This window comes from Pristiophorus japonicus, chromosome 11 (genome assembly GCF_044704955.1).
Source record: "Pristiophorus japonicus isolate sPriJap1 chromosome 11, sPriJap1.hap1, whole genome shotgun sequence".
NCBI classification, from domain to species: domain Eukaryota; kingdom Metazoa; phylum Chordata; class Chondrichthyes; family Pristiophoridae; genus Pristiophorus; species Pristiophorus japonicus.
The window spans coordinates 104170381-104183793 of NC_091987.1; the positions used below are offsets into that span (position 1 = coordinate 104170381).

The following is a 13413-nucleotide window of genomic DNA, read 5'->3' on the forward strand; positions in this document are numbered from 1 at the left end:
AGTATTGCATAGAAAATAATGACTGCACTGGAAAGGGTGCAGAGGAGATTTACAAGAATGTTTCCTGGACTGGAGAATTTTGGCTATGGAGAAAGATTAGAGATGCTGGATCTGTTTTCTTTTAAACAGAGGAGGCTGAGGGGGAGACCTGATTGAGGTGTATCAAATTATGAGGGGTGTGGATAGAGTTGATAGGAAGGACCCATTTCCCTTAGCAGAGGGGGTCAACAACCAGGGGGCATAGATTTAAAGTAATTGGGGGAGGTTTAGAGGAGATAGGAGGGGAAATTTCTTCACCCAAAAGGGTGGTGGGAGTCTGGAACTCACTGCCTGAAAGGATGGTAGAGGCAGAAACCCTCACCACATTTAAAAGATACTTTGATGTGCACTTGAAATGCCGTAACCTACAGGGCTATGGACCAAGAGCTGGAAGGTGGGATTAGGCTGGATAGCTCTTGGTCAGCCGGCATGGACACGATGGGCCAAAATGGCCTCCTTCCATGCTGTAAATTTCTATGATTCTATGAAAAGTTCTCAAGATATTTGTGATAAAATTTGACATTAAAATATTTCTTCCCCCTTTCAAATGGTGTAAATTGTTTGCTTAGGTATGGTTCCATCATGCCAGTTAGCATATTTTCCTTTGTGGCCATTATTCATGAGAGAATCTTGCCAATGGGTGTTGCCATATTATTCAACCAAGAGAGGTATAGCAGAGTCTGAATGTGCTTTGTTGATATGAAAAACAGATTCTTTCAGCAGGGCTTATTGGATAGCTATCAGGAGATGGAACCTTAGACGATTTTCCTGAACAGTGCAGGATTCCTGAGCCCAACTCCAGCACAGCAACAGCGAACACAACACAGACTGTTGATTAAACAGTGATCCTGCCTAGTCTGTATGGCTCAGCAATTTAATGTACAAGGTCATGGAATTTAATTTCTAATCCTATTCTCTCTCCATTGTAGGGTCCTGGTTATACACCCTGGGCTCCAGCGGAGGCAAAAGAGGAGTTTGTAATGGACATTTACACAGCTTAAGTGCCACTGTGCTGATTTTCCTTTGTAATCAATGACTGGGCACTTTACTCAATGAGTTGGTCATTGAACAGGTCAACAAGTTGGTCACTGAACACGTCAATAAAGACCAACTAAAAATTTAAAATTTAGGTCGAGAAGAAATGAACGATTTAGAATAAACATCCTTCTTACTAAGCTATAGATAATATATGCTCTTCCTCCTCCATGCATCCTCGCAGTGTTGAAATAAAGACTCAATGTAGTGTCTATTCCAACTCATTCTTTCCCAGTGGCTCAGTCTTCTCTTCCTAAAGATTTTTAAAACCCAAGTTTGTTATCACCCAATATCTACTCCCTGGTTTACCTCATCCTCATTACTGTTATCAACCTTGGAGTTCTGCACACAAGCCCCAAATTTCTCAAGTAAAACCCCATCACAAGTATTAAAGATAATTATCAAGTTAATAGCCTTAGCTATAAAATGTGTTCAAAAGTATACTTCAAAGTGAACCAGAGGGACAATGTGATCGTCAGACTATTGATTCTAAATACTCTTTCCCTCAAGTAAGTAATCATAATTTTGCTTACATCCAAGACTCCTGTAACATAGAACAGCCATTTATACACTTGGCACAAATCCCATAAATGCACCAAATTGCATGGCAGAATAAATGTTATCCGGCATCAGTCTATCCCAATTCAAAAGATCAATAACCGGCACATTCAGAATTTGGCAATGAAATGGAAACACCAGTTAACCTAACATCTGTCATTTGGAAAATGCTGAAGTCCATTATTAAGGAAGCAGTAGCGGGACATTTGGAAAAGCATAATTCAGTCAAGCAGAGTCAGCATGGTTTTATAAAAAGGGAAATCATGTTTGACAAATTTGTTGGAGTTCTTTGAGGATGTAACGAGCAGGGTGGATAAGGGGGAACCAGTGGATGTGGTGTATTTGGATTTCCAGAAGGCATTCGATAAGGTGCCACGTAAAAGGTTACTGCACAAAATAAAAGTTCATGGGTTGGGAGCAATATATTAGCATGGATAGAGGATTGGCTAAATAACAGAAAAGAGAGTCGGGATAAATGGGTCATTTTCTGGTTGGCAAACAGTAACTAACTATTGGGGTGCTGCAGGGATCGGTGCTGGGGCCTCAACTATTTACAATCTATATTAATGACCTGGATGAAGGGACCGAGTGTAATGTAGCCAAGTTTGCTGATGATACAAAGATGGGTGGGAAAGCAAATTGTGAGGAGGATATAAAAAAATCTGCAAAGGGATAGAGACAGGCTAAGTAAATGGGCAAACATTTGGCAGATGGAGTATAATGTGGGAAAATGTGAGGTTATCCACTTTGGCAGAAAAAAAAACAGAAAAGCAAATTATAATTTAAATGGAGAAAAATTGTAAAGTGCTGCAGTACAGAGGGACCTGGGGGTCCTTGTGCATGAAACACAAAGTTAATATGCAGATACAGCAAGTAATTAGGAAGACAAATGGAATGTTGGCCTTTATTACAAGGGGGAAAGAGTATAAAAACAGAAGTCCTGCTACAACTGTAGAGTATTGGTGAGGCCACACCTAGAGTACGGCGTACAGTTTTGGTCTCCATATTTAAAGGAAGGATATACTTGCATTGGAGGCTGTTCAGAGAAGGTTCATTTTGGAGATGAGGGGATTGACTTATGAAGCTAGGTGGAACAGGTTAAGCCTATACTCATTGGAGTTCAGAAGAATGAGAGGTGATCTTATTAAAACTTAAAAGATAATGAGGGGGCTCAACTAGGTGGATGCAGAGAGGATATTTCCACTCATAGGGGAAACTAAAACTAGGGGACATAGTCTTAGAATAAGAAGCCGTCCATTTAAAACTGAGATGAGGAGGAATTTCTTCTCTCGGAGGGTTGCAAATCTATGGAATTCTCTGCCCCAGAGAGCTGTGGAGGCTGGGTCATTGAATATATTTAAGGTGGAGATAGACAGATTTTTGAGCGATAGGGGAATGAAGGGTTATGGGTAGTGGGTGGGGGAGTGGAGCTGAGTCCATGATCAGATCAGCCATGATCTTATCAAATGGTGGAGCAGGCTTGAGGGGCCAAATGGCCTACTCCAATTTCTTATGTTACGTTCTTACTACAAAAAGAGAATGATTGATTAATTAGTATGAGATAACAAAAAAAACAGATGAAGCATGTAACAAATGATCTACCTCAGTTACAGGCTGTTCTTCTTCATCCTAAAGAAAGAAAGGAAATGAAAAAAGGAAAATAGCTGGAATACTAGAAATCACAAAAGTGTGGAATGTTTTGGTTAGTTATAATGAGAAGGCGGCAAAAAGATGTATAATCTATCTAAATCTAATGAGAACAACCTTCAAGCAGTTTGCATCTGAAATACATATCATTTTAAAACTCATGACCAGGACATGCATGAAAACTAGGATTGTTACACACGATAGCCTGTTAAATTCGTTTCTGAATCACCAATGGTTTTTAGGCATTCATAGAATCTATTGATCGAACCTCTGTAACTGGCTCTGTCTCTTCTTTGCCCTGGTAAAATTAATAGAAACAGAAGGAACATAAGCAGGAATGACATGGCAGACAGTGCAAAAGGACGCAGCTGCACAAGAACCATCTGTCACCTGGTCTAACTCTCCCACCATGGCTCAGCATCTACTTCATTTATTTACTTATTCTTTTTCCTCTTGGCCAGTGCCTTGAAGCATTTTCTACATTAATGTTATGTACTTTAAAAAAGGCCATCAAGCTTGACTGCACTCACCCCATTTTCTTTTCTGTTAAAGGCGTCCTATAAATGCAAATTGATGTTGGACAGAGCTCATGCATATGGAGTTGGGGCTGGAGAGTGAGAAGGAGAGCACCCTGGTAATTCTAGAGTGTGGAGCAGGGAGAGAAGTGGGAGGAGAACATAACCTAGGTCAAGAAAATTTTGGATTGGCAAGGGGCAGATAAAGAAGATTCCTCCTAAACCCTTCCCAATGAATAGTTTGCATTGGAAGTATTCCCCCCTTACATTTTCCTTTAAACATATGTATTATAGCATAAATATAATTAGTTAAAAAAAAGAACACACTGCTGGTCCAACCTCTGTCTCTGGCTGTTCCTCTTCCTTTGCCTGGTAACGTCATAAAAACAAATAGATGAGACGGTTGTAGAGTCGGGGAGAGGCAAAGTTCTGCACACATGTAGTTAAACCAATGATTGAAGAACTGACACTCACTTCAGAGTGTCATGGTTATTTCTATTGAATGGAAAGCTTATTTCTCAGATACTCTGAGGTCTGGAACATAGCTGCTAACATGACCCATCCCTGTAAGATCCCTGCTCAGGTATTCCTTATAAGGACATAAGAAATAGGAGTAGGAGAACGCCATTTGGCCCCTCAAGACTGCTATGCCATTCAAAAAGATCATGGCTGATCTGATCCTGGCCTCAACTCCACTTCTCTGCCCGCTCCCCAAAACCCTTGACTCACTTATCTTACAAAAATCTATCTCCACCTTAAATAGATTCAATGACCCAGCCTTCACAGCTCTGAGGTTGAGAATTCCAACGATTCATGACCGTCAGAAGAAATTCTTCCTCATTTCCATTCGAAATTGGCGATCGCTTATTCTGAAACTATACTCCATAGTTCTTGATTCCCCGAGGGAAAGCATCCTCTCTGCATCTACCCTTGCCAAGTCCGCTCAGATTATGTGTTTCAATAAGATCACCTCTAAGTCTTCTAAACTCCAATGAGTATAGGACCAACCTGCATATAACCCCTTCATCTTAGGAATCAACCTCGTGAACCTTCTCCGAATTGCCTCCAGTGTAAGTATATCCTTCCTTAAATAAGGAGACCAAAACTGTACACAGTACTGCAGATGTGGTCATACCAACACCCTGTACAGTTGTAGAAGGACTTCCCTACTTTTATACTCCATCCCTCTTGCAAGGCAAACATTCAATTTGCCTTCCTAATTACTTGCTGTACCTGCATGCTAACTTGTTTCATGTACAGTGGCACTCTACCACCACATTTTGTAACCTCTCCCCATTTAAATAATTAGCTTTATTTTTCCTACCAAAGTGGATAACCTCACATTTTCCCACATTATACTTCATCTGCCAATTTTTTGTCCACTCACTGAGCCTATCGATATCCCTTTGTAGATTCTATGCGTCCTCCTCACAATTTGCTTTCCCACCTACCTTTGTATCATCAGCAAATTTGGCTACATTACACTCGGTCCCTTCATCCAAGTTATTAATATAAATTGTAAATAGTTGAGGACCCAGCACAGATTTCTGCGTCACCCCACTAGTTACAGTTTGCTAAACTGAAAATGACCCATTTATCCCGACTCTCTGCTTTGTTAGTTAGCCAATCCTCTATCCATGCTAATATAATACCCCCAACCCCATGAGCTCTTATCTTGTGCGGTAACCTTTTATGTGGCACCTTATTGAATGCTTTCTGGAAATCCAAATACACGACATCTACTGGTTCCCCTTTATCCAACTTGCTCGTCACATCCTCAAAGAACTTGAGCACATTTGTCAAACATGATTTTCCTTTCATAAAACCATGCTAACTCTGCTTGACTGAATTATGATTTTCAAAATGTCCTGCTACGATACTTCCTTAATGAAGGACTCCAGCATTTTCTCAATGACAGATTTTAAACTGGTCTATAGTATCCTGCTTTCTGTCTCCTTCCTTTCTTAAAATAGGGTCGTTAGATTTGTGGCTTTCTAGTCCGCTGGGACCTCTCCAGAATGCAGGGAATTTTGGTAGATTACAACCAATGCATCCACTATCTCTGCAGCCACCTCTTTTAAGACCCTACGATAAAGAACATAAGAACAGAAGAATTAGGAACAGGAGTAGGCCATCTAGCCCCTCGAGCCTGCTCCGCCATTCAATAAGATCATGGCTGATCTGGCCGTGGACTCAGCTCCACTTACCCGCCCTCTCCCCGTAACCCTTAATTCCCTTATTGGTTAAAAATCTATCTATCTTTGACTTGAAAACATTCAATGAGCTAGCCTCAACTGCTTCCTTGGGCAGAGAATTCCACAGATTCACAACCCTCTGGGAGAAGAAATTCTTTCTCAACTCGGTTTTAAATTGACTCCTCCGTATTTTGAGGCTGTGCCCCCTAGTTCTAGTCTCCCCTACCAGTGGAAACAACCTCTCTGCCTCTATCCCTTTCATGATTTTAAATGTTTCTGAACTCCAACGAGTAAAGACCCAATCTACTCAATCTATCATAAGGTAACCCCCGCATTTCTGGAATCAGCCTAGTGAATCGTCTCTGTACCCCTTCCAAATCTAGCATATCCTTCCTTAAGTAAGGTGACCAAAACTGCACGCAGTACTCCAGGTGCGGCCTTACCAATACCTTATACAGTTGCAGCAAGACCTCCCTGCTTTTGTACTCCATCCCTCTCGCAATGAAGGCCAACATTCCATTCGCCTTCCTGCTTACCTGCTGCACCTGCAAACTAACCTTTTGGGATTCATGCACAAGGACCCCCATAGTACGCTCCTTTCTGACACATCTTCCTCATCCTCAATCTGTATCACAAATTCAACCATACTGTGATCACTCATTCCGAGGGGATCTTTTACTAGGAGATCGTTTATTTTTCCTGTCTCATTACACAGGACCAGATCTAAGATGGCTTGCTCCCTTGTAGGTTCTTTTACATGCTGTTCTCAGAAACAATCCCTTATGCATTCTATGAATTCCTCGTCCAGGCTACCCCGTGCGATTTGATTTGACCAATCGATATGTAGGTTAAAATCCCCCATGACTACTGCCGTTCCTTTTTCACATGCCTCCATTATTCCCTTGATTATTGCCCGCCCCACCGTGAAGTTATTATTTGGGGGCCTATAAACTACGCCGACCAGTGACTTTTTCCCCTTACTATCTCTAATCTCCACCCACAATGATTCAACATTTTGTTCATTGGAGCCAATATCATCCCTCACAACTGCCCTGATATCATCTTTTATTAACAGAGCTACCCCACCTCCTTTCCCTTCTTGCCTATCTTTCTGAATCGTCAGATACCCCTGTATGTTTAATTCCCAGTCTTGGTCACCCTGTAACCATGTTTCTGTAATGGCCACCAAATCATACCCATTTGTAATGATTTGTGCCGTCAACTCATTTACTTTATTTCGAATGCTGTGTGCATTTAGGTAGAGTGTTTTCATCCTAGTTTTTAAACCATGATTTTTAGTTTTGACCCTCCTGCAGCCCCTTTATATTCAGTGGCCCTTTTTGTTTCTCTGCCCTCCACTTTTACTCATCTCTTTTCTGTCTTTTGTTTTTGTCTCCTTTTTGTTTCCCTCTGTCTCCCTGTATTGGTTCCTATCCCCCTGCCATATTAGTTTAACTCCTCCCCAACAGCACTAGCAAACACTCCCCCTAGGACATTGGTTCCGGTCCTGCCCAAGTGCAGACCGTCCAGTTTGTACTGGTCCCACCTCCCCCAGAACCTGTTCCAATGCCCCACGAATTTGAATCCCTCCCTGCTGCACCACTGCTCAAGCCACGTATTCATCTGTGCTATCCTGCGATTCCTACTCTGACTAGCACGTGGCACTGGTAGCAATCCCGAGATTACTACTTTTGAGGTCTACTTTTTAATTTAGCTCCTAGCTCCTTAAATTCGTCTCGTAGGACCTCATTGCTTTTTTTAAACCTATGTCGTTGGTACCAATGTGCACCACAACAACTGGCTGTTCTCCCTCCCTTTTTAGAATGTCCTGCACTACGATGCAGGCCATCAGGTCCAAGGGACTCGTCCACCTTTAGTCCCATTAGTTTGCTTCGTACTTTTTCTCTAGTGAGTGATAATTTTAAGGTTCACCCCCCCCTCCCCTCCCCTCCAATAGCCCCTTGATTATCAATTATTGGGATACTTTTCGTGTCTTCTACCGTGAAGACCGATACAAAATATTTGTTCAAAGTCTCCGCCATTTCTATTTTCCATTATTAATTCCCCAGTCTCATCCCCCAAGGGACCAACGTTTACTTTAGCTACTCGCTTCCTTTTTATATACCTGTAGAAGCTCTCAGTCTGTTTTTATATTTGTTGCTAGTATACTTTCATGAGCCATCTTCTCTATAATTTTTTTTTTTTTTTTAAAGTCATCCTTTGCTGATTTAAAAAAATTTCCCAATCACCTGGCCTCCCACTATTCTTCGCAACATTGTATGCCTTTGTTTTCAATTTGATACCATCCTTTAATTCCTTAGTTAGCCACGGATGGTTCATCCTTCTCAGAGTCTTTCTTTCCCATTGAAATATATCTTTGCTGAGAGTTATGAAATATCTCCTTAAATGTTTGCCACTGCTTTTCTGCAGTCTTACCCTTCAATATATCCTTGAGAGAAACTGGTCAAAATCCGGAGATGGGATTTTAACCACCATTTGCCGAGGGCAGTTTTCAGATTATTGGGGCCTTGTCAATTTCCAGCAGCAAGTTAAAAAAAAAAACTCTTCAAAAAAAAACATTGACACCTTGGAGTATGATGGATTCTCTCAAAAATAACAAATTGGATTAGAAATTGAAGGGGGAATACAGCAAGCTACTGTAATAGAGTCTTCTGTTGCATTAGCTAGGCCACAGCTAGAGTACTGTGTACAGTTCTGGTCACATTACAGGAAGGATGTGATTCCACTAGAGGGTACATAGGAGATTTATGAGACTGTTGCCAGGACTAGAGAATTCAAGCTATGAGGAAAGATTGGATAGGTTGGAACAGAGGAGGTGGCGAGAAGACTTAATTGAGGTGTATAAAATTATGAGGGGTCTAGATAGAGTGTATAGAAAGGAGCTATTTCCCTTAGCAGAGGGGCCAATAACCAGGGGGTGGGGTGGGGGCACAGAGGGGCAAAGATTTAAAGTAATTGGTAGAATAATTAGAGGGGAGCTGAGGAGAACTTTTCTGCCCCAGAGGGTGGTGGGGGTCTGGAACTTACTGCCTGAAAGCGTGGCAGAGACAGAAATCCTTATTGCATTTAAAAAGTGGATATGGACTTGAAATGTCACAACCTACAGGGCTACGGACCAAGAGCTGGAAAGTGGGATTGGGCTGGATAGTTCTTTTTCAGCCAGCATATATACGATAGGCCAAATGGGCTTCTTCTGTGTTGTAAATTTCTGATTCTATGCCTTGGACCTAGTCTCTGGAACTCACTCCCCGACTCTCGCCTCCCCCATCAAGTCACTCCTCTTCTCCACCCACATTGAAGAGCCCACATTAATGAGAAACCCTAATAAAGCCTACATTTGCAACCAAGCTTACGCTCAACTTTCCCACCATGGCACAATAGCTGTTTCTTTTTACTTTTCTCTATAAAGCACTTGAAAATGCTTTTCTACACAAATACAAGTTGTTGTTTCACAAATACTGCAGTGCAAGCAGGACACACTAAGTACCTTTTGTTCCACACATTCGCCTTCAGGACTAGACTCCTTAGTGGAAGAAATTGTAAACGACAAAAGTAAGAAACTACAATAGAAAATACACATTTGTAATACAATCTTAAGAGGTTCCAAAATGTGTCAGAAGTTTAGGAAAAGCATATTTGTTGAGTAGAAAGATGAACATGAGATGGACAGTATAAAGATTAGCATGTTAGATAATGGATAACGTGTTATTTGTGCCCAAAATGGTAGCGTATTGATACCACACCATCTGAAAAGGCAAGAGTTAATACAAACACTCTGCAAATAGTGCAATATGGCAGACACAGCAAGAGTTTAATACATTGGACACCTACACATGACCTGCCACTATAATGACAGGTCTACGTAGCGATTGTGATTAGAAAAAGTCACGTCTTGAACCCTGAAGTCTAACTTTAAACATATTCATTTGCTTATAGATTAGCACTTAGTGCACATATTGGCAAGAGAAGATCTCCCTTTTATTTTTTCTCAGTAACATGCTGTGATGTAAGCTGCTCTTTTCTAGGAGTGCGGAGGGGGGAAGTAAGAGAAGCAAAACAAGGAAGATTAAGTCACTGTAACCAATGGAGTTTCAGCATGCCAAATCTGGGTCTGAAATAGGAAAGCCATAAAAAATAATTTACTTTTTAAACTCTTCCTTTGATCTAAAGAGCAAGAAAGTGAAGCTGGCGAGCGATAACAATTACAATAACACTCCCAAATTATCTAGGCATTTTGGGCAACTATGAAACGAATGAACCAAATGCAGGTGGAAGAATTCACGAACAGCAAAATGACCATTTCACAGCACAAATGACCAGAGCTATTCTTCATTTATGCCATACCCTGGGAAGTAATTTCAGTGAGGAATCTACATTGGGAGCTCGGCAAGTTCAATAATCTTACTGATAAACCAGGTTCACAACTGTCGTCACAATCCAGTGTCAAAAGAATTATGCACTAGAAATACAACTTACACAAAATACTGCTATCTTCAGGTTAGCTACATTCCTGATTAGGGAAAGAACAATATTCTAAAATGCTGCGTCACCATGTCCCTTCTCCCAAATCCTACCTCAACTTTAAAATTAAAAAGCATCATGTTCCTCACTAAACCCCATGTAAAATGCCCAGTTTGATCAACTGGTTAGCTATAATTAAAAAGATTACTGGGTTGAACAAAAGATGGTTATTAAATGCATTGTCAGGCACATGTGGATTATTAGTTTTCCTGGTTAATTGAAATGATTTAAATTAAGAGTTAAAATGAAGAATGAAATGGTTAGATCACTCAAATAAAAGAAAGGACGGTTTACAAGACTGAGAGATTCTCCAACAGACTCTTCTGGCTCAACTGTTTGGTGAGCAGATTCCTCATCTTTCTCGGTTTCATTCTCACCAGTGTTTCCCTGCACACACGAACATCGATATTTAAAGGAATGAAAAGAAAGCAAAGTACATAAGATATGCATAAAATCCACTAGATTCTAGAAGCTCTGACAAACAAAAAAAAACTGTAGATGCTGGAAATCTGAAACCAAAACTGAAAATGCTGTAAACACTCGAGTGTTTCAGAACTGGAAGATATTACCAATGAATAGCATTCAAAACAGAACGTGGCAAAAGGATGAAAAATGATGCACCTACAAAATAGAATTACATGCAAAGTGCTTGAGTGGAAATACAGGAGATGGTTAAATGGCAGAAGTGATTAGCATGAGTAAATGTTATCTCTTCCTTGAACGCAAGAAGAAAATCTCATCCTATTATATCTTCCATCATTTCTGTCGTGTGTGGGGCGCGAAGGGGGGTTGGGGGAGAACATGGGTGTGGGCATATCAACATATCTGTTCGCTTCAGTTGCACCCTGGGCACTCACGTGTTCCAGCATTTTCAGTTTTGGTTTCTAGGAGTTATGAAACAGTTTGACAAAAGCTTAATTACCAACAGAATTTATATTATTCAAGAGTGGTCATCAGGTAGTCATTTTATCAAAGGGTTTAGATATCAAGAGCTTCAAGTTAAAAGCACGAGTACTTTAACACCATTATCTGAACTAAACTAAGATCACTGTCTTGAAGTTACTGCATTTGTCTGATTATATACATACATTTCATGTTTCTATTGACGTAAAACACAAGAGAAATGCTATATAATCTAGCAGAAGTCACAGATATTCAATAAATGTTATGGTCCATGTTTGGCAATTTGCACCAAGAATCTGCAAATAAAGTTCTATCAAAGGTCCTTTGATGGTGGTCATAAAGTATTTAAAAGTCAGAATACATCTTCAGAAATTCAGGCTACCATATAAAATATCACTACACAAATATTTTGTAGATCACAGAGCTTAGTGAAAATATTAACAGTCCAGTATCATACTTGAATTTTGGACTGCATTAACACAGAACTAATTTTTTGACAACCCTTCACTTCATTTACTATTGCTCCCGAAAGCTCTCTCTTTACAGATAATTAAACGTGTTAAAATATATTGTTCGTTTGTTAGACATCTGTTATGGCTTAAATCTCCTTACATCAAAAAGTCAAATTAGCATTATTTTAAATTCGTATTAAGCCAGGACTGTGCTCACACAAGTTGATCACTTCCACCCTCACACAAAATTGAGAAGTTAAAAAAACAGAATTAAAAGGTAAAAAAGCACAAACAAAACACATGCCACGCATACACAAAAAGCAATTTAAGCGAATACATAATTACATTTATGTCTGTCGACTGTTCGAAATGATTATGCAACATTTCAATATTTTCTTCAAGCTGATCTTCTGCAGCTATATGCAAGTGCTGCTCAATGCCCTACCAAAGTGAAAAACGGAGTCGTGGGAAAACAGTTGTGCCATGCAAAAATGTTGCAGAGAGGAACAACAGGGAGAGAGAGAAGATTGAGTATTCTTTTTTGTTAACCAAACAAAAAAAAAGTGACTGCACATAAAATAAATGCACACAGCATTCTGGCCTTTTCTGCATTCCAGTTTTTACAAATGCTTGTGATGAGGATAATTAAAATGAGATTTTACCGATTTGCACTGATAAATCCACACTTTTTTGCGGCATGCTGATTTGGTTACAACCAGTTTCCTTCCAATTTTAAAAGAAGCACACCCCTCTATAATTTCCCGGCATTTTCGTACCAAAAATTAGGTCGGGTGATTACATAGAAATTACAACATGGAAACAAGTAATTCGGCCCAACTTGCCAGTGTTAGTATTTATCCTCCACATAAGCAATAGTCCTAATCCTGTGTGCCTACTCTGTTCCCAAATCCCGTTACTTCTCTTTCCTTCAACCACCTATCTAATCCAAGTAATTTTCTTTCAACCATCTATCTTAAATATGCTCTGGTAATAGATTCCACAGCCTCACAATCCACTGTGTAAAAAGCTTTTTCATGCTCGCTGTCCTAAATCTTCATTTAACATTATATCTCTTCTATTCATTCCCATTCTAGGCTCCTCAATCACTGGAAAGGTTCCATTTTCTATCTACTCTATCATAACATTTCATAATTTGAAACACCTGCATCAAAGCACCCCTTAATTATCTCTGTTCGATGATAATGAAAAAGCTGTTGATGGAATCATGGAATCTTATAGCACAGAAGGCGGCCAGTCGGTCCATTGTGCCTTTGGTCGGCCCTTTGAAAGAGTTATGCAATTAGTCCCATTCCCCCATTCTTGCTCCAAACCTGCAAATTTTTCCTGTTCAAGTATATATCCAATTCCCTTTTTAAAAAGTTAATATTGAATCAGCTTCCACTGCCCTTTTAGGTAGTGCATTCCAGATCATCATGATTTGTTGTGGAAAAACACATTTCTTTCAAATACCCTCGTAATTTTGAGCATCTCCATTAAACCTTCCCTGAAGCCCCTCTGCTCGAAGAA

General features: G+C 40.1%; 1 protein-coding gene across 7 annotated transcripts in view; it reads right to left on the reverse strand.

Annotated features, from left to right (window-relative positions):
• The window catches only part of sh3bgr (SH3 domain binding glutamate-rich protein), a 61013-nt gene that overhangs the window by 3808 nt on the left and 43792 nt on the right, over nt 1-13413 (reverse strand). The window contains exons 5-9 of one of the 7 annotated variants that reach the window (XM_070893836.1): nt 10826-10918; nt 9498-9533; nt 4134-4163; nt 3548-3577; nt 3235-3261 (exon numbers count right to left, since the gene is read on the reverse strand). In XM_070893836.1, the coding sequence (XP_070749937.1) occupies nt 3235-3261; nt 3548-3577; nt 4134-4163; nt 9498-9533; nt 10826-10918 (216 nt within the window). Of the gene's footprint in view, nt 1-3234; nt 3262-3547; nt 3578-4133; nt 4164-9497; nt 9534-10825; nt 10919-12141; nt 12328-13413 lie in introns of those variants that run through there. The other 6 variants (XM_070893837.1, XM_070893838.1, XM_070893839.1 and 3 more) reach the window with 6 other exon arrangements.